This window comes from Etheostoma spectabile, chromosome 22 (assembly GCF_008692095.1).
Source record: "Etheostoma spectabile isolate EspeVRDwgs_2016 chromosome 22, UIUC_Espe_1.0, whole genome shotgun sequence".
Classification (NCBI taxonomy): domain Eukaryota; kingdom Metazoa; phylum Chordata; class Actinopteri; order Perciformes; family Percidae; genus Etheostoma; species Etheostoma spectabile.
In genome coordinates, this window is record NC_045754.1 from 13,322,104 (window position 1) to 13,345,791 (window position 23,688).

General features: G+C 42.5%; 1 protein-coding gene across 4 annotated transcripts in view; it reads left to right on the plus strand.

Annotated features, from left to right (window-relative positions):
• Window positions 1-23,688, plus strand: part of sulf1 (sulfatase 1) — an 80,008-nt gene that overhangs the window by 50,159 nt on the left and 6,161 nt on the right. The window contains exons 1-17 of one of the 4 annotated variants that reach the window (XM_032503558.1): window positions 5,898-5,915; window positions 6,381-6,679; window positions 7,117-7,356; window positions 8,256-8,407; window positions 11,850-12,019; window positions 14,829-14,979; window positions 15,074-15,249; window positions 15,469-15,597; window positions 16,186-16,242; window positions 18,225-18,351; window positions 20,432-20,645; window positions 21,005-21,251; window positions 21,355-21,451; window positions 21,563-21,655; window positions 21,822-21,895; window positions 22,608-22,780; window positions 23,503-23,645. In XM_032503558.1, coding sequence (XP_032359449.1) covers window positions 6,505-6,679; window positions 7,117-7,356; window positions 8,256-8,407; window positions 11,850-12,019; window positions 14,829-14,979; window positions 15,074-15,249; window positions 15,469-15,597; window positions 16,186-16,242; window positions 18,225-18,351; window positions 20,432-20,645; window positions 21,005-21,251; window positions 21,355-21,451; window positions 21,563-21,655; window positions 21,822-21,895; window positions 22,608-22,780; window positions 23,503-23,645 — 2,418 coding nt within the window. In that variant the 5' untranslated portion in view covers window positions 5,898-5,915; window positions 6,381-6,504. Of the gene's footprint in view, window positions 1-5,897; window positions 5,916-6,380; window positions 6,680-7,116; window positions 7,357-8,255; window positions 8,408-11,849; window positions 12,020-14,828; window positions 14,980-15,073; window positions 15,250-15,468; window positions 15,598-16,185; window positions 16,243-18,224; window positions 18,352-20,431; window positions 20,646-21,004; window positions 21,252-21,354; window positions 21,452-21,562; window positions 21,656-21,821; window positions 21,896-22,603; window positions 22,781-23,502; window positions 23,646-23,688 lie in introns of those variants that run through there. The other 3 variants (XM_032503557.1, XM_032503560.1, XM_032503559.1) reach the window with 3 other exon arrangements.

The window sequence follows — 23,688 nt, forward strand, 5'->3', positions numbered from 1 at the left end:
CACACACACACACACACACACACACACACACACACACACACACACACACTCAAATACATATACATGGATTATACATATACATACATAGCTTTCCCCATTTCTGAAATGACCTTGTGTGTTTTTTAATCATTTCCCTCTTAGGGTTCTCAAAACTCCTTCATGATTTCCAACAGACCACCTGGTGGCCTGCAAGCCATTCCCACTTTGAAGTCTTTTGGACCAGGATTCATTTAATTATACATAAAGATGCATCCATAATATTGATGGGGTGGCCTGGCAGCTTTGGCACTACAAAGGGTCTCTTACCAGGTCCGAGAGAAACATGAGGGGTTTAACTAATAGCCGTGAATGCACTCGCTCCAGGTTCACATTTCACTGAATTGAGGCCATTCTTCTTCATTAAAGTGGCCTGCGTCGTACCCCAAACACGCTGCATACCAGTGGATGGGAATAATTTATCACTATAACAAGTTTTGTAGTTGTAACATGGAGGAAACAAAGATTCTGAATGTGCCTGTCAAGGTTATTAGTTGTGAATCCATTAACATGTTGGAACAAGGAGCCAGTAATCTCTCCTCACTGCCTTGCACTTGGTTTTCTCACTGGAATTTTGTCTTAGATCCTACACCAATTTGGGCAGTTTGGTCAAACAAATCAGTGGAGTTAAGAGTCTGAAAACACCAAGGTCTGAGCATTTTTCCAGTGCATACCCACAAGTGAGTGCACCAGGACAGAGCTCTCCTTCAGTCAGCTCAGTGTGGCTGAAGGGCGGCTTGGTGGGTACAATGTGCTGCCCTTGGCCTGCCGGGCACAGCGAGGCCTGACACAGGCCCTCCTCAGTGTAAAAGGCCCTCGTCAGTCCTCATGGCACTAGCCCAGCCGAATTCCCTCGGATTACAGAAATATTTGGACAAACCTTAATCTAAGGCCTCACAATAATTATTTTTTTCTCCTCTGAAATGGAGAGGGGGCAATGTCTGCACTGAAAAATCACTGGTCTTAAGCAAACATCAAGAGATGTTACATTGTTGTTCTCCATCTTTATTTATTCTGCTTTTTCTCTCCGATCAGGTTGCAACTAAAAATGTATGATATCTCTACTCTCTTTTTTCATTTTCCACTTTACAAAGTTCTCTCACGGTAGACGTTTAAATGGAGTTCCTACACAAAGTTGTGACTGTATGGAGCCTATAGTTCCAGAACGGCCTACAGAATTCAAACTATGCCATCAGACTTTAATTCCCCTCTCTTTGCCATTGTTCCTCTGTGACTTGGCTGCCTTACAGATGGACTGGGCAAATAGAGAGGGAGTGAGAGAGAGAATGGACAGGAATAAGGGGATTTGAGGTGCTTTGAAATGGCCATTGTCCGTAATAGTTAGGCCCTTTTATGAATGACTGATTTACTTTTGTGGGGCATGGCATCTGGTTTGGGTTTGACTTGCATCTTGTTTTAGGAAGGTGAACCCCCTCACCTCAAAACTCTCCATGTTACCTTGAACAAAAAACGCACATTAGTGGACAAACATGCAGCTTTAACAGACACATGGATTTATTGCTGTCATTCAGTGTGTTTCTTGCGGAAGAATTCCCTAATGTGTCTTCTTAGTTCGTCTGCTGTTTTTCAGTGACAGCTGATAAATACATAGACTGCCACTGCTGACTGAACAGAACCCAAGCCAGATGCAGCCTGTTTGCCATTGCTGAAATGAATATACAGGCCGATCACAACCAGGCTTTTATAAGACTTTTGTTGCCTTCATACCTCTGTACTGAGCCCCCTCCACTCAATTTTTCTTCCCTCAAAGTTTCCCCTCTTCACCCCTGTGTGTGGGTAGCCTCAGGTTGCTGATGTGAGGTTAAACAAGCCACCATCAAAGCCATATTACCACTTGGGTCAGATGAGGGTCAGGGTGCAGCAGGGTGTGTGGTTTGAGGCCTCTAACTGGAGGGCACTACTGCCAACCAGCCAAATAGTACTGCCCTGGATGGTTACACAAGCAGCAACTCTATTATGTTCAGCTTTACCCAGTGCACGAAGCACAGCTGTCTGTGCAGCCATACCAAAACACTGAGCAATGCTGCCTGTGCCAAAGGAGAGTAAGTGAACGAGCTGTTTGCTGCAGTTAATGTAGGAAAAAAACTGTCCTGAAAGTAAAGATTAGTAGGGTGTTGAGGTGAGCTAAAAGTCCCTACTGTTGATGGCCATTAATCTGAAAATTGCACATCTTTTATGTATTTGGCAGCTGTGTGTCTGAAAAACTTTAGAGTGGCCTTTTTGTTCCAGTCCTTTGATCCCCTGGGCATTTTACGTTTCTCCCCAATATCCCCCAGCTTAACCATGAAGAGTAAAGTAAAGGCTAATTTAAAGGGTCATTAGTGCTAATCCTCCAAAACAATGAGGAAGAAGAAACAATGTGCTCCCTAGTCCTCTGACTGTGTCCAGGAATAAAGACCTCTTGTCTGCTCTGCAGACGTATAGAAGAAGCCTGTTCTACTTATATCACACTCTATCATGCTATCATCTAGCGGCTACATGATATAAATAAATGACTCATTCAAAATGAAGGGTTTGTGAAAATGACAATCACTGTTCTCACAGAGGGTTCTCAAGGGGTTCATGAAATTGGCAATATCCATTTCAACTCCGATGCTGGAGACAAGTACGTAAGAAGCAGTAGCAATAACAAAGGAGAGTTTTGGAAGCCAACTGTATAATAACTTTCAGATTTGAGCATATTTACTCATATTGTATCTTGTGTTAACAGTGTATGAGCTGCCTTTTCGGTTTGAATACATGCAGCTATGTTTAGAGCTGGTTGTATTAGGTACCTTCCTTGTTCCTTTCATCCCTGAGGGCAAGAACTTTGGATAACACTTTTTAAGGCGTGTGTACAAAACAAAACACTCAAAAGTGACTGTGTTTGAACTCTGATCTAATTTGGTTTATGCAGTTAATCCTGATAACCAGCAGAGATTAAAGCTGTATTTATACTGTCCAATCTGGACAATTGAATTACTTTACAACTTTCAAATCTTAATTTGTCTCCCTTGAATGCAGTAAAGACAATTGTCCGAGACAGAAATTGCAGCCTGTGCCATTTCTGAATGTACTTACTGGACAACTATTTTTGGTGCATATGTTAGTATAAGAAAAAATGTCTGCTAAATATCTGAGTTGTAATTTTGATTGTCTGTAAAGTTACTTTCTAGCTTTCCTTCATGTGACCAGGAAACTGCCATAGGTCTTAATACAGCCAGCTAGAGCTGCACGATATGACCTGAAATCAAAATCACAATTTAATTGCAAAGTTTACCTCTAACAATAAATGAACGATAATTACATTTTTTGTGATTCCTTTTTTTGTGTGCTCAAAGTTCATTGGCAAGTTTGTACTGTAAATAGGCTCAAATATTGAAGGTGAGATGTAGTTTTCTAATTCAAAAGTGCTTATTTTTGTTATTTTAAAATAATTGAAGGAAACACACAGCGGAAACTATTATGGCTATGTATTGAAAATGTATAAAATTGAAATAAAAGTACACATTGCTTGAAATGAAAATGTGAAAAAAGTCACATTTTAGTTTTATAAAAATTATTCGAAATTATTGTCATGGGATAAATATGTTCACAACAGCTTCACAATTTTAATGTTGATACATTTTTGATTGATCGTCCAGCCCTACAGCCAGCCAACTGCCATCAATCGACCTCTGCTCCACTCCACAGCTGCTAATTTCATAAACCCTTGTCTTGTCACTTAGCTGGTAATTTCCTGTGGCAGCTTAAAGTTCCATACGTCATATTAACACGAAAAAGTCAAGTTACTGGGGTTACCACATTAATAAATAATTGTGGTGTTTTGTTTGATTAGTGGTGACTTTGAGATGCACAGCTGTCAAATAATCCAGGGTACATTTGGCATACACAGCTGCTAGAAATCTTTTTGGTCAAAAGTGAACTTGAGATGACCTTGTGAGGAAAGTAGATCAGGTGAAATTGAGTTTGGATGTGCGGAAGCCCAAAGGACAAGGGCATGTCTGCTCTCGTTTTTGGAAGCAGCAGTGTCGTTTTGCCTGCGTAACTTCGGCCCACATCCCAATGGTTTCTATGTGTTGCATTTTATTAGCCCTGCCATCTCAGTCGCTTAAGACAGTGTAGCTATTGATACCACTATAGCTAACTACATCAGCACCACAAGGTTTGTATCAGATTCCACAATGAACCTTCTTGTCTGTATTCTCACTTCTCTGAGTCGCATGAAGAGGCTATTGCTGGGAACCATTGGCATGTAAAATTGAATTTGTGCTGGGTGCTAACATTACACTAGTTGGCTGACTGGTTTACAGTTGATTTCAGGTTTCCTACAGCTACACAGACTTGAGATTCGGACTGCGTGTATTGTTTCTGGGAAGCTTACCAATTTACGTAGGAGGACTTGGACCCTTACAGCAGGAGAATGCGTTTGTGGGGAGAAAGCCTTGTGTGCGAGTGGCTTATGAGTTTCTGCGTATCACCATACGTCTGTACAGTAGTTTGTGTTGTATGTATGTGTAATTCACTGTGTGGTTCTGTGCACCCTGCCACCCTGCGCTGGTGTGGTGTTTGTCCAAACGGCGCCAATGTTTGCTCAAGGCTGTCACGATGACTGAGCTGGCTGGTCCGGACACTACCTGTCTGAAATGCAGGACAGACCAAAGTGCTCTTAAAGCTCCATCTGAAGCTCTGTTTAGTACAGGCCACATCTGAGTAGAGGGAAAATAGATAAACAATGCAGTGCAAGAAAAAACATCACTCAGCAATATAATTTGTAATGGTGCTATTTTATGTAAGGCCATCTGTTTGGCACATAGAGAGCAAGTGTTTGTGGACGTAGGCTTTTTCTAAAGAGAAATAAAGCCACATATCAACATTGTGCTTTAATGACAGAAAATAAGTAGTATTTCACACTTTACAATGTTACACATATCCAGAGGACTTTCCATCATCAGTCAGACACCATAAATGGTTTTTAGTTTAAGTCATAGTTTCTACTCTTTGCCAATTGAGACTGGCCCTTCTGTGGGAAAAGGGGTAAAGGCGGAGTCACCCAGTGGGGTTTGACCAGGCTCAGGTGTCATAGGCCTGCCAATTGTTTTCAGGCCATTAACTCAGAATAGCAAAGACTATGGTGCCACTCAGTGGGATTGCTGTCCATAAGGCGCTTTTTCACAGGCAACTTATTGTTACAGCACCATGGTTCATCTCACAGCCACAAGCCATTTTTAGATCTGTATTATTGTTTCTAAAACAACTATATTTAAATCTTTACATTTTTGTCCCAATTTCTCTTTTTGGCATTTTTATATATATATATATATATATATAATATTCCATCCTCTGAATTTGGGGATAGCTCAGGCTCGGAATTATTATTCATTTTCCAATGGTCCCTGCCATTTAGGAAAAGGATATGCACTTTTTCTGACCAACCATGACATTGTAAGTGAGCAAGAGGTTGCAAAGTGCTATGATGACTCAGTGGTAATCTGTGATTGGCGACAGTGGCACTGGGGTTAATGTAGCAGAACCCTCTCTCCGCCTCCCGTGCCCCCTAACCCCCTCCCCCCTAGTGTGGTCCCCTCCTCCCCACCGACCCTCTGTCACGCTTGACTCACCGGGGGGGGGACTTTTGAGTGACAGGTGGAAGGTGGACTGTGATTGGCTGACACAAGAGAGTGGATGTGGGTGTTTGAGTGTAGTCAGCCAATGGCGCGGTCTCAGCACAGTTGGCCGAACAACAGCTCTCCAGTAGAGAGAGTTTCTGTGTGTGAGTGTGTTTTCTGACACAGAAGGAGAGAGTGAAAAACACAAGAAATGTTCTTGGATAATATGAGAAAGGGCCAAACAAAATGAAAGTTATGGGATTTTCTGAGGTGAGTTCTGTGTTTCTATATCTTCGCCTGCTCTTCTGTTGTTTAAAAGTTTTCATGGGTTGCTGTGATCAAATTCTTTTTTCAGTTAAGGTCAGGAGAGTTGATGTTGAGGGTTTTTGTTTACAAGTGAGAGTATTGATGGGGTTAAAGTCAGCACGCAACTTTTGTTGGAACTAATGGGTAAGTTTTCCTTGGTGGACCATCAAGGGCTGAAGCATGAAATTATCTTTTTTGGCTTCTCTGTTTATGGATAAACTGTTGTGTTTGAGTATGATTTATGAGCAGATGCACACAATTTCTCTAAAGCGATTATGCCTAAATGTTCCAAGAGTAAATCTAGGCTTTTCACTGACTGTCCCTATAATGCAATTCTTTATTCTACTACTTAAAAAAAAATATTTTTCTTCTTTCCTTGTGTCCCTTGTAATGTCTCCATGTGTTTTTCCTCCTTCTGTCTCTTTATAGTCGACCACGGCTGCGAGAGCTGCACGGGTGTGAGTGAGTGGCCTGGCTGGACCCTGTCCCATTCTCTTCATCTGTCAGTTAATCCTCCCGTCTATCCACCCCGTCTCCTGTCGTCTCGGGCACCATGCTGATGCAGTGGCTGGCTTGGTTGGCCTTGTTGTCTCTGGACTGGGCTCCAGGCAGCTGGGCTTTCACCACCACCAGGGCTCAGGGCCTGAGGGGTCGCATCCAGAGAGACCGCAGAAACATCCGGCCCAACATTATCCTCATCATAACTGATGACCAGGATGTTGAGTTAGGTAAGGTTGTCACACTTTCTGGCCTTTCTGGGTTTGTTGGGCGATATTCACTTTTTATTTGGGTCCTCTTTTGCATTACTTGTGATTTATTTTTATTTTTTTCCCTGTCTCAATTAATTCCTTTTGTCTTTGTTGGCATTTGCATCATGATTAATGTGGTCTTCCTCTACACACATGAAATATTAAATAGAGGCCATAAGCCAGAGCAGAATGGCCATCTGGCATATTAACTGCTGAATTATAATTATTTGCCACTCAGTGAGAAAAGGTGAAGTGATTAAATTAGACTGAACTGTGTTTCTATATTCTTTGTTGGAAAAAAAGTAGTTGTCATGATGTGTATTTTTTCATAGTATTAACAACGCATATAAGAAAATGAAGACATCAGTGATGCTATAGCATTCAGTCAGCACTAACCGCCATACCTTGTCCTCCAGGTTCTCTTCAGGTAATGAATAAAACCCGTAAGATCATGGAAGATGGAGGCACAACTTTCACTAATGCCTTCGTCTCCACACCGATGTGCTGCCCGTCACGGTCCTCCATGTTGACGGGCAAGTACGTTCACAACCACAACACCTACACCAATAATGAGAACTGCTCCTCTCCTTCCTGGCAAGCTCAGCACGAGCCACGCTCATTCGCCGTCTACCTCAACAACACTGGCTACAGGACAGGTTGGTTAACTAAGACATTCACATATCTGGTCTCCTATCTATATACAATAATCTGCATTAAGGGACAGCTGTTGGTCCACCAAAGACCTCTAAATCTAATAAAAATTCTTAACTGACCGACAGTCTGTCCATTTGTTTGTTGTATCATTTGAGAAAGGGGCTGGTAAAATAAGATATTTGTCTTCATCCAGCTCCTTTCCGATATTGATATGTAATATGATATAGCAAATAATTTATGGTTTGATTATTAAATGTGTCTGTTTCCATGAGCGGAAAAATAAACAATGTGAAGTGAAGTAAATGCAGTTCTGGTGATGTTTGTTTGAATTAGCATTTCTTAAGTTCTGATCGGGCACCATCTCACTTTTTGCCAATACACTGTTAATTATCACCAGCTCAAATGTCCTCCTGGGACCTCTATATTTGTGTTAGTCAATGCTAATCTTTACAGTAAGCTAGACTCCACCGCTCTGCTTGGCTGTCTGCTGTGAGAAATGCAAACAGGGTGAGCGTGCCAGGTCGCTGTCGTATCCCATCAGACAGTGTCTGTGTGAGTGATGGGCAGGCGTTAGACTGGGCAGCTCAGTGGGGTCCTGTGGGCTGCAGCACGGCCTGCGGTTTTAGAGCTGATGCGTTAGTATGCAATTAGCCTTCTCTTGGACACGCTGGCTCCCTGCCCAGCCTATCCGAGAATGCTGTTCAGTAAAGCCAGGGAAAAAGAGACAAGCAAAAAGTTATGGGAGACATACACACATACACACAGACACACACACACACACAGATAAAGTCAAACAATCAAAGCAGAATTGCAGGCATAGACAAGCAGAGTTAACATGCATTTATAGCCTAAGAATCCATATTAAAAGAAACCTTCCCTTTCCTCTTCTTCTCTTTTGCAGGCTTCTTTGGCAAGTACCTCAATGAGTACAATGGCAGCTACATACCGCCTGGGTGGCGCGAATGGGTTGGATTGATCAAAAATTCCCGCTTCTATAATTACACTGTCTGTCGGAATGGTTACAAGGAGAAACATGGTGCCGATTATGCCAAGGTATGTGTTGCGTTCATTTCTTAAAATGGAACATCAACTCAATCACTCATTTGTTTTCCCTTTTATGAGCTAAAATAAATACTTCACCTGACAAATAGCAGGTTCCACTCCACTTATAAATACAGACAGCAAAGCACTTCATTTATCACAGTGTTGTGATGTAGACTGACAGGAATTCTCATTCGAGAATTAAAGGGAATGACTTGAGGTGGAGTCACCACTTCTGTAGCATCCATTTATTATGATGCACCTTACCTCAACATTTAGACACTGTAAAACTGAACCGTATATATGACAAGCCTGTGATAAATACCACCCTGCATTTGTTTTTGTCTCTCTCTCTGTATTCTCTCTACTTTTTGTATCACTATGAAGGTTTTGCAGAATGATTTTCTGCTATAACACCACAATGAAAAACTGTCAGACTCCGGAGATGAACACTGTGGTTACACTGTCTTTTTGTAGCGATGGATGGTATCGGTCATCAATCTTCCCCAAATGTTTTTGTAAGAGCTGTCAGTTTGTTTTCGCAGCTCCATGCCAATATCATCCCAGGCAGCGTAGTCCTGGGTACATGAGGAATCCCTGAGGTGGGTTTATAGTTTGGATACGAGTCAAATTTCAAGATAGCCAGCCCAAAAGATGGGCAAACAAATGTTAGTATTGATATTTCTCTGCCAACTTGGACTGAGGTGTAAAGTTACCCACAAGCTGAGGCCAAGGTGTTTACATGACATGGGCTTGGTCAGCAGATTGTGGTTTAAAACCAAATGGACACACTATGTGCTGTTTACTGTCGTCAACCATTAACCTGCTACTACCAAGACAACCACAACTCCTCTTTGAGATGCACACAGGGTGAGAATGTCATTGTATTCCTCAGAGTGCAGCTGGCACACAAAGTCATTGTAATTAGACGAGGCCCTTGCCCAGTGATTTCATTCAATTAGGTCCCATTTTATTTTTCCATCTGTAGGAGGATGAGTTTATTTGGAGAATGTGATCCATACACTTTTTTTCCCTCAAATTCCATGATGCAAGACAACGGTCATAAAGGCATAAAGCAGCCATCGTTGCAAGCCAAATGTGATATATTGGTGTCATCACTTCTAACAGAAACTCTGATCAGAGATCAAGCAGCTTATAATTAACTGACTCTTCATGAACAAAACTCAAAGCCAAAGTTCTGCTACATTGACAGTTAAAACCATGTAAGTTATTTTAAAACTTACATGGTTTCACACACACACACACACACACACACACACCACACACACACACACAACACACACACACACCACACACACACACACCCACACACACAAACACAAAAAACACCATTACAAGAGTAGTGCATGTTAGGGGCCTAATGAGTGACGTTAGTGCCCGTGTGGTCGCGCAGTGAGAGCGAGTGGTAACGGAGAGTAGAGTATGAGTGCCATTGTGAGGAAAAGCCAGAGGAAAAAGAGATAGCAAAGATGTGAGTTATGTAATGTGAGTTAAAGGTGAACAATAAAACAACAAGCTTGAGCTTCTCAAGGCACAGTGGCTTTATCAGTTGTCAATGCTGCTGGTAAATTGAATTGCTTTACCCCTGGAAAACATTGGCTTAACCCATGACAGTGTTTCTGTATCAGCTCAATGTGAGAGAAAAAACATCTTAATGGTGACAGAAGACAAAGAGCAGAGAGGGCGACTCGGCAGTCCGCTATCTACTTGCTCTCACTAATATAACCAATATAAGCATGCAGGCTGACATTCAACCGTGCTATTTTGAAGGGATTAAGCCACAAGCAGAAGGAAGCTGTGTTAACGTTAATGTGTCCACGTCCACCTCAGCTCAATGGACTTCCTCATGCTCATGTGCAAAGCTGAAAGGACGAGCACCTTTTTTTTCTCCATATTTTGATAAGTTTTGTTTAGAAAACCTTGAATCCATGTAAGACACAATGTCATCAGATACAACCCATGTCATTGGAATTAATGAATCAATTAGAGTCATGATTCTAATGTCATTAATTCTAATGTCATTAGAATCAACATGCACACATGTGCAGGCCAATGTTTTTTTTGCAGTGATGACGGTGACGTTCTCAGACCCGCGGTAGGCGTCACGTAACCGCTATAATGCGGTAACCGTCCCAGCCCTACTCTTGGTACTAATCATCTCCAAACAGTTGTGGGGAAAGTGATACTCTTCACCTCCCAGATCATTTTAGAGCTGTTGGCCAGGCATTAACCATGACACTGTTGCTTCCTTTCGACCTGCCAGAGCCCTTAGCAGCAGTGGCTCAGGATTTGGAGAGCTGGCAACACATAGGAAACAAGTATGGCAATGCCTCGCCATGTGCACACAATCACCAGCCTCCATGGGCATGTGTAGCTGCCAGGCTGTTAAAGCTGGCCTAGCTATAAAGCCTATTAATAGGGACCGGATGAATCAGCCAAACCCACTTCTGACATTTCAGGAAAATCACCCTTTACCCTTTCATTCTGAACCTGGCACTCCCTTCCACATGTGGTATGCCAGACAACAACTGCAGCAAGCCAAAACTGCAGGTAGAATGGTTAATCTGTTGGAAACTTGGCAAATGCTATTGTGATTTTAGTTCAGGGTGTGACCTACTGTACATTTAAACAGACAAACTCCACCATTCCTGGAATAAAGGTTTTGATAAAATGTCAGTAGGTCTTTGGGAGTCTAATCTCTTTACAGTAGGTTACAGTTTCATTCATTCAGCTGTCCTCTCTTTGCCCATTTTACTTAAATTTGAAAAACACAGCACTGGGAGTCTTAGGGCCTCTGTGTCTTTACTATCTCCTGTATACAAGTCATCACTCACACCAGCTCATTTCCCAAGTAATGCCTGAGGGTTATATCTGTTGAGGGTATTGTGTCTGATTTGTGTGTTCCATTATCTCCCAGAGTGAATCGGTGACGAGAAAAGAAAACTCATGTAAAGAAAAAGGGGATAAAAATAAAATGAAGCTAAATAGGAGAGGAGCAAGCTAAGTGAGAAAGAGAATGGATAGCCTGAAGAGGGTGGGAACTGTCATAACAACATACCATTTGAGAGCGCCAGGCTCCTCTCACCATCAAGTGGTGTCACATTCAATAGTGCAGATTTGCTGATGAGGCAACAGCCCATATACTGTATACACATACACACAGACTCAAGTGCACGCTCAGATTTACACACACAGGCATGTTGTCAGCTGTGTAGTGTACTCAGTGGCCCCAGTTCATTTTCCCACTGGTCCTGTCCATTTATTTGAAAATGAGGGGAAAGCAACATGTAATGCTGATTGGACTGCAAATTAATTTTTGTCAAAGGTTGTTGTTTTGCATTTTTCCTTCGATTCTACCTTTCCTTTTTTAGCCTTCTTTGAATGGGATTTTAGCCCTGCAGCACATAATGATTCCTGTTTATTCATTTTCCAGGACTATTTCACAGATCTGATAACCAACGACAGCATCAACTTTTTCCGCATGTCCAAGCGCATGTACCCTCACCGCCCTGTGATGATGGTCATCAGTCACGCTGCTCCTCATGGCCCAGAAGACTCAGCTCCACAGTACGCTGAGCACTTCCCAAATGCTTCGCAGCACATGTAAGTTATATTCAGACTCACAGTACCACAGGCTAAAACGCACACTCATCAAAGTTCCAAAGTTTAATCCTGTGAAATAATGAGAAATTAATCTTCAGGGCCCATATTTACAGATTATGTACACAAACATTCCGTCAGTTTTCATCTGCTGCTTTATGGAATTTTTCTTGTTGACTTCCAATTTGAGTTTTTATGATTTGTGGTACATAACATTATTACCGTACTCACGCCCCTCAATCCCCAGTGATGACAGGTTGCTTAGAAGCTGCTACGGCCAATGACTTGGCAAGCGTGAAATCAAAATGATTTATCATCCAAGAATAGCTGGGGCACATATGAAGAAGATCGGAGATGGCTTTTTTAAGAAGCACAGTGCTTATGCCAAGCCCTCACTGGCCTCCAACAACTCTCATTACTGAGTTGAGGTAGTGTTGCAATACTCTGGGTCTTTCCATGGCAACATGCCCTGCCATCTCTTGGTGGGCCCTCCAACATGCTTCCAGGATGCACTACTCCACTGGGTGGGGAGGGATGGGGTTTTAGAAAAGGTAGATGTAAGTTTCAAGGCTGCCATTTCTGTTCAATTTTCCTTTTTTTCTTTGTTTCCCAGCACTTTCAATGTTTTCCACTTCCTTGCTCTCACTTTCTATCCCACTTAACATTCCCGTCTGTCTGTTTGCACTACCCCTCTATTGCTCTATCTGTATGTCTCTGTTTTCTGTGTGTCTCTCTATTTATCTCTCCTGTGTCTTTTCTCGTTTACTCATTCCTTGCCACTCTTCCCACCCCTGCCTCCCCTCCTGTGAAATTTGCAAAGGACTTCCTGATCCTGTCCATATCCATCAGTATTTTCTACCTGCAGCTCTTTGGGGTGGGAGGAATGCATTGTGTGCTTTGGAATACCCTTTGTGACATTATTAATTTATTTTTAGCTCAAGCGTCTGGGTCAAGGGGATGGAACTGGGGCCCGCGGGTGACTAAAGGGGTTGCCCCAGTGATTGTGTGTGCAGAAAATGTTTGTTTCTTGACTACATACTTCCATAACAGATATGGAAAACCCCTTTTTCCACTGGCAGATGATGTGGAGCAAATTCCTTTATATATATGATTTTGTTCTGACACTGTTTTAGTTTGAGTTTGAATCGGTTCAATGAGCTTTGGTAATTCTCTACAAGAGCCGCTAAGTCCCTAGTAAGGTCATCCACTAATGGAAAGATATGACATGAAACTTGTCTGGTCTGCCACTTTTTATATCTGCAGCAGATGCCGTGTACCTCTAATCCGTAATACATAGATTTGGGAAGAGGAGGAGCCGCCTCATAAATCAAAAGAGCGCCTGTACTTTTGACAGCAACAATAGCAGGGGAGAGTTTGATGTTAATTCCATTAACATTCCTCACTGAAAGTGTTTTTACCCTGTCTCTTAGATGTAAGCCAAGCTCTTGACTTATTTTGAACAGTATAGATGTGGTGCAGTTACTCATTGGCACGTTTCTCTGTAGCAGGGAATGAATGGAAGTTATTCTGATCGTAGCTCAACAAGTTGTTTTAGGGAATGTCACTAATCCTAATGCGAATGTGTCTGTTAAGTTTTGTAAGGTCAGAAGGCATTCGGAGGTGAACCGCAGCAGGCCTTGGGTTGCTGTAATCCAGGGCTAATACCACAAAACACCAACCTATATGTGACAGGTGGCAGGTGTGACCTCTCCTATGGACTGATTTCGTTTCATTGACCTCTGCATTCCTGGTTTCCTTGTGCCCAGGGCCCCATACCTTGGTGGCCCATTGCCCAGAGACAGGTCCCTTTGTGGGGCTTATTAGACCGCCTGGCTAGGTGGGTGAAGAGTTCACCCTCCTCACAAAGCAGGCCTGAGGAGACGAGGGCAGAAGGCAGCTCACTCAATCAGAGCAAAGCAGCTCCCAGCAGGTCTTCATTAAGTATCTAAGTCTTGATACTTTGTCCAGCAGCTGCTTATTCAGGGGTGGAACCTGTTCGTTTATAGTTTGCTTTAGGAGTTAATTACTTAAAGTAGAAGGGAAAATATTTATCGTCACATTATATGCCAACACTACAGACATACAAAAATGACTATAAAATCTGGTACCAATGACATACAGCTTTCAGTATATTATTTATATCATGCAGAAAATTTGCACACACAGTCAACTTCTTAGTCTACTGTTTATCTCTCTCTTTAATTAGCTGTAAAGCTAATACCACAGACAGGTGAACAGTTTCTCTCAGCTATAACTCCACAAACAAGACTTCTTCTCCCTCCCTCTTGCTCTTCATCCACTCGTGTTATTCCCTACTTCAAATGACCATGACTTATTGAGTTTTTGGTCCAGAAGTTGTTGCAAACTTGACTTTGGGGCCTATTATTTTCTTAAGCATGTGCCAACCCTCAAATGACTTGTCTGTGCCAAGAGCACAGTGGAGCTGGGAGACTCTCGTCTTTGTGTGAGGGGAGAGATGGTCGTAGAGAGGTGTGGAAAAACAGCTAAGGTGCTGGCTTCATAGTATTAAGACATTTCCCTCAACAAACAGAGCCACGATTGATGCGTGTCAAACGCACTGGACAACTGCAGCAGCTGTTACTGAGTAGTGCTTTGTGAAAAGTAGCAGACAAGTGTTTTTTTGGCAGGTTAAATGTGGTCTTCATAGCTGTTACGTGCTCTGATGAGATGTTCTTACTTTTATGCAACTTTATCAGTATACATGTACAGAATGTTCTATCGATTCTAAATAAAGGACGTTTTTTTCACATGCCCTTCTTCTCTCTCTCTCTCTTTTGTGGACTCCTACTAGCACCCCCAGCTACAACTATGCCCCAAATATGGACAAACACTGGATCATGCAGTACACAGGCCCCATGAGACCCATCCACATGGAGTTCACAAACTTCCTCCATCGGAAGAGACTGCAGACGCTAATGTCTGTGGATGACTCTGTGCAGAAGGTAAATGTAATTATTAATGGACTTTTAGTTATTTTGATATATATATTCCTCTGTATTTTCTATTTTATTATCATTGCTCATTTTTACTACTTAGGTGTTTGAAATGCTCGAAGAAACTGGCGAGCTGGACAACACGTACGTCATCTACACAGCAGACCATGGCTACCATATTGGTCAGTTTGGATTAGTCAAGGGCAAGTCCATGCCTTATGACTTTGACATCCGTGTGCCATTCTTCCTGAGAGGACCCAACATAGAGCCAGGGGCAGTGTAAGTCCAAGCAATACCAATAACTATTATCAGAGTTTTCTAGCTTACACATCACGTTGTTGCTACATTTTAAATGAACTGTACGGTGTATATTTTGATGTATATTTCTCTGTGTGTGAAGTTTTGTAATTGTTTGTTCAGCCTTTTTGGTTTTGTTATTTAATTTCACTGTATGTATTTCAGAAATTAAGTAAACTTTATGTGCATGTCCTTGTTTAGAAACCCTCATCTGGTGTTGAACATTGACCTAGCTCCCACCATTCTCCACATTGCTGGGCTGGATACCCCTCCGGACATGGATGGAAAGTCCATCCTTAAGCTGCTAGAGCAGGAACGGACTGGCAATAGGTCTGTATGGATCCATCATGCTATGCTGTAATAGATGTTAAGCTCAGTAATTGCACAGTGTGTGAAATCTGCAAAAGTCCTATTTGTTTGCCATTATTGAGCAAATGCAAATTTCCATAGCCAAAATAATTGCTTTTGCTCCAGCTGAACATAAAGTGGGTCCGGGGCGATTTGGTGGGTTTTCCTTGGCTGCAGGACTTTGGCTGAGATTCACTGAGGTTATTCTTATGAAGTTGAATTTGTTTGCAATTTGAATCATTTGTTTCCCCAGCAAACCCACAAGTATCCAATATAAATAAAAAATCATTGTCCTTTTAATATGCTGTAAAAACAGCAATTGTTAGTATATCTGCACTATTAAAGACAAAAGTCAAAAACATTCCCAGAGCAGATAGATGGATAGAAATACAACAGATAGATCGGAGACAATCAATGTAATGCTTAAAGAACATTTACACGATTCCCTTGAACACACAAGGCCTTGAGCTTTCTATGATTGACTCTAGCTGCATGCCTGACATACTCTAGCTGATGGTGAGTGCATAGGCCATATGAATTCTATAAACTTTGTGCATTTTGTTTTCCCAGATTCAAACCCAACCGGAAACCCAAAGTCTGGAGGGACACATTCCTGGTGGAGCGAGGGTAAACTGGGGTTCTTTATTCCCTTCCACACCACAGGCACATCCATGTCATTGCACAGCATTGGGTGTCACACAAACCTGACAACATTTCAATGAACCCGAAATGTGCAAGGCTCAACAGAGTTCCCTACTCAGGAACATAGCCACTTTTCCAGTTATTTGTTATCTGACAGACATTTCCTGACCACAGTCGGCTTGGAAGGCAATGTTGGTGGAAGAGGTTGAAATATTCAAAGCCGTTTGGTAAAGCTATCAGCGGATGGCAAATTATGACAGTTCACGCAAAAGGCGATGAGGCATGTGTATCCAGGTCATCTGATCATTTACAAAAAAAACAAGCAGTCTTTGTCTTCTGAAAGGGCCTTGCATATATCGAGCACATAATCTGGGCCCTAAACTTGACTTAGCCTGCAGTTCGTGCACTGGCGGAGACAGACGGAAGATAGCTAGACACACGCAAAATAAACAAAGGCTAGCCAGTTTCAGGCTGATATTACCTGAGGAATGGCTTAATGGCTCACACTCAATCCACTCACAGGACATGTCACCAGCTCCCCCAGTGTGGAATGCAGCAGCCACACTACAGCCAACACTCCACTGTTTCCCCAAGACTGTTTTCTTTGTAGTGCATGCCATCGCAAACAGCACATGCTCTTAGAAACCCTGACAGTCTTTTATTCAACCTCAGCTCTGCTGCCAGATATATGTTGCAGAAAACGATACCTCCACTCTGACAGCCCGCTTTTATGTTAAGCTGTGGTAATGCCGGGGGTACACTGACAGAAACCTAACAACTTGGAAAGGAAAAATCACATCAAGCTTGTCGCATGATACAGGTACCCAGTAAAAAAAAAAATTCAAATTTAATAAATAAGAAAGGAAAGACAGTGGTTGGAAAACGATGGGGGAGAGAGCAGTAACACTGGTTGTGACCAGATTGTGCTGGCAGCATGTGTAATGATACTGTATACTACAGTATGTCATGTTCTCTTATACAGCTGCTGTTTTTCCCCACTATCATTTCCTCAAAATCCCTATCTTTTTCCCACATCACTGGCTTGGCCTTCCCATCCACTAATTTGCTCATTTGCCAACATCTGCAGTGACGCATCCAAGAGTACAAAAGAAGTACTCGTTAGTTGTGCTGCCGTGCATACAGATCAGTCTCCCGCTGGCGTATGTTTGTGTGACAGAAGAAATAGCTGGCCTATGAACTGCTGTGTATGAAATGAAAAGAGTGTAACCTTTGACATGTAGGGGCTTTAACTCTTTAAATCTATTCCTCCATTAATCCACGCTGTTCATAAAGGCTGTCGGCATGTGTGCCTATTTCTAAACGCTGAGATTAGCCTCCATAGACCTTTCACTCTGTCACTCAGGTACAGATGTGGTAGCAACACACATACACAGTAGCTAATGTTTTTTTGTACAGTTCTCTCACTTCTCATGTGAATTGCTTTATAATCTAATATCCTCACATGACCTTACAGGACTGTTCCTCTGAGCTTGTGAAATGCTTACTGACAGCTGGGGCTGACTACATTGTCTGATAATTTTATAATCTATGTATGCAGCCATCAGGGAGTGACACCAACAACAACTGTTAGCTGTTAGCATGGCCTTAGCAGACCCAGTCAGGTCTTGTGGTAGTGGCAGAGGAGAAAGTGGCAGGGCAGTTAAACATGATGCCATGGTCAAACAGCTTGGCCTGGAGCTGAGCACTTTGAGGCTGAGCTAAGCTCCATGCCCAGACCCTCTGGCACACACAATTGCTACATAACTTATCCATTTACTGGCCATGACTATTAGAAGCACACACGACTGACCGTGACAGAAAGTAAAAAAACAGGAAACCGTGAAAACTTTCGTCCCACTGAAATCCAGGAAAAAGCTAATAATTTAATAGTACATTGAGTCCCTGAATAAGTCTGTTAGTTAGTGACGATTTCCCCCTTAATTCTATTCACTTGTTGTGTTGTGCAGAAAAATCCTGAGGAAGAAGGAAGACTCGGTGAACACTCAGCACACCAACAGCCTTCCCAAGTACAAGAAGGTCAAAGAGACGTGCCAGCAGGCCGAATTCCAGAGTCCCTGCGAGCAGCCTGGACAGGTAACACAATTATTTCTGCAAACCTTTGTGACCAGAAACGAGTTCCACTGATATCCATTATGGAACGTTTCTGCAGTTCTTTTCTAACAGTAATGACTACCACTCTTAAAGTGACTTCTATGTTGCCTGGTGAGTTTTTCCACAGAGCCAAAAGTGAAATAGCCATTTACAGTGCATCAGTTGGTTCATAATTGGACCCTTTTGCACTGTTTTGTGGTGCATTAATTTGTTGATACTTCCCTTTCATCTGTGCCCATTAACTTTTTGGCAGACCAAACAGCCAAGTGGTACAGTATGTGGCCTTGGAGCACACAGACCAGAACAATACAAATTGTTACAAGTTTCAGGTAGCGTTAAATGACAGGCAGAGTTTCTGAGGGGCTCACTAATGCAATCCAGGTCCAGTTTATGGTCACATAAATGAGTGTGTGTAACAATCAGTTATTAAAAACAGCAACGGAGCAATTCTAAGTAAACTCAGCAGTGTGTGTTGTGCAACTGCATGTGAGATTGTGGGTACAGTATGTGTGTGCACCTGTAATGTGCACAAAAATGTGTCGACGTGTCTTCTTATAGCTGTAATCATTTACAGTGTACATCATCATATGTGGCTGCATAGCATGAAGGATAAAGTTTGGTCATAAGTGGCCCGTCTGGCATGATTTAATATGACCTCCCAGTGAGCAGCCTGAAAGCCAGTGGTGTGTGTCTTACAAAATTACAGGGGAAACCGTACTCTCACACACAGCAGGCAAGTCTTTCACCGCTCCTCTTCATTTCTATCTAATCTATTTCCAGCTCCTCTTCATTTGTATTTTACAGTTTATTTTATGCCTTTAAATGCCACCTCACCTCCCTGTCATAGAAACAAAACCTTGGCTCAAACTGAAGCATTGTATTGAAATAGTTAGGGGTTAAAGGGCTTTTCAACAAGGACATTTAACCTCAGCGTTGAACCTGATTTATGTTGGAATGAGAGAAGTTTTGTTTTTGAAAAGTCTAAATGTGACTGCCTTTTGAATATGACCACATGATCTTGGTTCAGACAGACAAGATATTTCTAAGAGCAAAGCGTCTGTTGTGTTTTTGTCACAGAGCTGTTGCGGTCCTTTGGAATTGATCATTTGATAACTATATGGGTTTGTTGTGGGTACACCGGATTTACTTACCAGAGACATTGGGAAATCTCTGTTACTGTATGTTTTTGGTGGTACATAACAGTGTGAGTGGCTTGCAGTACTTTAGGTCTTCCCCGTAACGCTCATGTTTCAGCTTGCAAGGTCATCCATGTCTGCTCCTAACTAACCACTCCCGATCCTCCTCCTCCGTTTCTCATCCATCTCTGCTGTCCTGCTGCTCCAATGGTACTGTTTTGCCTGAAAAGCACTCACAGGAGGGAGGGTGAGAGAGAAGACGGAGGTTGTTTTCATCCCTGAGTGACAATACACCTCTCTCCCCTTCTCCCCCCACATCTTGTCTAATGCTGATATAACGGCTTTTGTTTGGCCCGTAAGCTCTTCGTCACTATATGAGCCTTCCAGAAGAAACCTGAGCTGCTTTATGGCCCTTTGTATGGACCCTTGTTCCCACACTCACCACTGATCATCAGCACTGCGCTCTGCAGATGTGTCTCTTCTATTTATACAAGACCTAACCAGCGGCACTACTCACAGCAATTAGCCTCAGCTTTCTTTTCCAAGTGGGAATAAATGTCGAGAAAGACACAGCAGCTGTAAGCAAGTGCATGGATATGTATTTACACAATCACGCCAGTGACGCACTTGGCACAGACATACCCAGCGTGAGAGTGGTAGGGGTTTCGTTTTGGTTTATCTTTCCTGCTGCTTTTGGATTCCCTTCTTTCCCACAGGCTGACATTTGTCAGATATATTTGTTAAAAGCATGTTTCTCAAGAAGTTTCTAAAATCAAAACAGTACAGTTAAAAATGTCAGTAGGCATACAGATCGAGGACACTTGATCATTTAAAATCTACACATCAAAGTAAAGTTAGCGGAGAGAAAACTTGAAAGAATTCATGAGGGAATATTGATTCTCTTTGTTTATTTCTGCTGTGGTCAGAAATGGCATTGTGTGGAGGAGATCACAGGGAAGTGGAGGATACAGAAGTGTAAAGGTGGTTCGAAAGAAGGCTCCAGGAAGAGGGCCCGCAGCCTGAGGCCCAGCAGCAGTTATGACAACAGAGAGAGGGGCTGCGACTGCGGGGACACTCTCCTCAGACCCTCCAGAACAGACCGTCGTTCCCAGCGACAGTTATCCGGCTCATCAGGACAGCGTGAGTCTACGTGAATCTGACATGCTTAACATCTGTACCAGTTTTTTCTTTACCTGTAACATTGTATTGATGTCTCTCAATACCATTTGGAGGAAAGGAAGTCTGCGAAGGCTTTCCCTGTTACTGATTATTTATGGTCTAACCCTAACACATACATGAAAAAAGCAAACATCCTGCAACAAGTCATGCAATTTATTCTCTGGGATGCTGCCTCGTGTGTGAGCCCTGTTGGGATTGTGGTTTTGAATAGTTTGATGCCCTCTAGTGTTGCTTAGAAACTTGAACATTCAAGAGTGCTAAAGTAGTAAATGGGAGCATCAAAGCATTGCTTCACTCAAGTTTTTAATATTATTTGATAGGTTTTCGGCCACGTTTTGTCCACACCCGACCGGCCAGGTCCCTGTCTGTGGAGTTTGAAGGTCAGATATATGAAATAGACCTTCAAGCAGATGATCAGTCAGCTGTCCGCCGCCGTGTCATTTCAAAGCGCCACTACACCCCAGAGGACCCAGAGTTTCATTTGGGCTCAGATGACGGTTCAGAGGAAATGCTGGCGGATGATACCAATGCTGTGGGGTACCCGAACTCTGTGAAAGTTACCCACAAGTAAGAAGGCAGCCTCTCTCAAGTATCTCAGCAAAGACTTCATGTGATATATACTGTACGTCAAAAGGGCAGTGGATGACAGGTTTTTCTGCATCTGTTTCAGGTGTTATATCTTGATGAATGACAGTGTCCATTGTGAAAGAGAAATCTACCAGTCCTCCAGAGCCTGGAAAGACCATAAGAGCTATGTGGACCAGGAGGTGAGTATACAAAGCCTGGCACACAAATGCACATCTTCGCCAGGTTACTAATTTTGTCCGTGAATTTAATGATCAAAAGATAATTGATATTTGTTATAAACTTAATTCCAGATAGAAGCTCTTCAAGACAAAATCAAGAACCTCCGGGAAGTAAGAGGCCACCTGAAAAGGACACGACCAGACGAGTGCGACTGTGGAAAGAGGTAGGTCATTTAAATTTCACCTCAAAAATACATTTCTCATTTTATGTTCACACAAAATGCAAGTTATCCATCACTTGTTTGAGGCCTGATGCAAAACCCTGTTGAAGTCCACACTTAAAGAACAGTTTTCTGCCTGCTCCTTAGTCTCTTTCTCTGTTTATAAAACCAGCTATTTTAGCACAGGAGACAGAAACAAGGCACAGAGAGTGAAGAGCAGGAATGATCAACTCCATCCGTTTAAGTGAGTTTCTCTTTCCCATTAATGAGTTTGCCCCATTTAGTGTCACCCATCTGCTTTATAATTAGTAGTGACCATGCCTTGTAACTGATCATCATTTTGTATATGATACTGTTAAACAGTACATTGTAGCTAATTATATCTGCATTGTCACTGCATGTCAGGTTTAATCATAAAGCTGACTTACTAGATCCTGGATGACCAGCCCAGCATGTGTGTGTTTTGGAAGTGGACTGTGATGTATTGATGTTTGTCTAAAAAAGTGTTTGGTTCCTGAATGGAGTTTAAATGACAAAGCAGATGCATGACCGGCAATCTATTTTATGTGTGTGTGTCTGGAAGTGAGTCGCATGGAAAGATGACTCAACTGAGAGGAAATCAGTCGATCCCTCAAACACAGTGATCAACTTGTACCGGGAAACATTGGGAACAGATTATGCCAATACAAAGCAGCTGTTGTTTCGCATTGCCTGTTCTGCGTTCAGGCTTGGAGGAAGAGGGGACAGTGGCTAGAATGTCATCCCAGAGAAAATTGGACCTAGTAAGAGCTTAAACATGAAACTAAACAGACTGTCAAATCCTGGCATCAGCGATGCGTTCTGGAAGTCCCCTTCAGATCCTCCACCACTGTGGTTACTGGCATTAGAGAGGGTAGGGGCTGATGTCATCTTTGCATCAACACTGTTTGGTAATTCTCTCACGTTTCTACCCACAGGGAGTCAGTGCAGGAAATTGACGGGAATGTCCAGTTGTACAACGAGATCCGCAGAAGGAAGAAGGAAAGAAAGGAGAAGAAGAGACAGAGGAAGGGAGACGACTGCAGCCTGCCCGGCCTCACTTGCTTCGCACATAACAATGACCACTGGCAGACTGCTCCCCTCTGGACATGTATGTATATTCACTTCAGGCTCCTCACAATGCAATACAGTTTTATACAGGAAGCTCCTTAGTAGGGATGGGTACTGAACTTCAATTCTTTAAGGCACCAACCAAATTTCCTCCATAGTAGCAAAATGCCTTATCATTCAATACCAAATTTTAATCCCTACAAAGTAAATCTCATCAGTGTCAGTGAGCCAATAGGCTTGCAGCATGATCAAGATCTAATAATGCTTGTTATTGGCTGTCTGTTACACATCAGAGGGAAAACATTCCGTTACGCACAGAGACAGGGCTTACATGTGTGTTGTGTTTTGAGAGGCTTTACTACAGTGTGCATCATGTAGGTGTAAAGGAGCTGAAAAAACAAGATTTGTAATGTGTAATGTTATAATTTCTTTTTGTTTAAATTTATAAAATTGGTAGCGAAAAAATATTGCCCAGGGACTTGTATAAAAAAATTCCCTCTATTGGTATTTTTGGACAATATGCTCCTGAGTCTTCCTTGCCTTTGTTTAATCAAGAAAAACAACTCAGAACACATTGTTCAGAATAATGGTAGTTGGATGGGGTTGAGTCAGTGTTACAATAATGTGAATACCATTATGTGGCTCCTATGCAGTCATTGGAGGGAACATGCCTGAGCAAATGTGTAAATAAATTATTTGAAAGCTATTTGTCAGTTTCACTTGAATTGACTACATTTCCAATGAATCTTGATAACTGTTTAGTGGGTGGATTCTGCGCATGCACCAGCTCCAACAACAACACCTACTGGTGCCTGAGAACCATCAACGAGACCCACAACACACTGTTCTGCGAGTTCTTTACCGGCTTCCTGGAGTACTTTGACCTCAACAGTGACCCCTACCAGGTGGGTGAACATCTGTCTACAGTCATACGGCTGTACTTCCTGC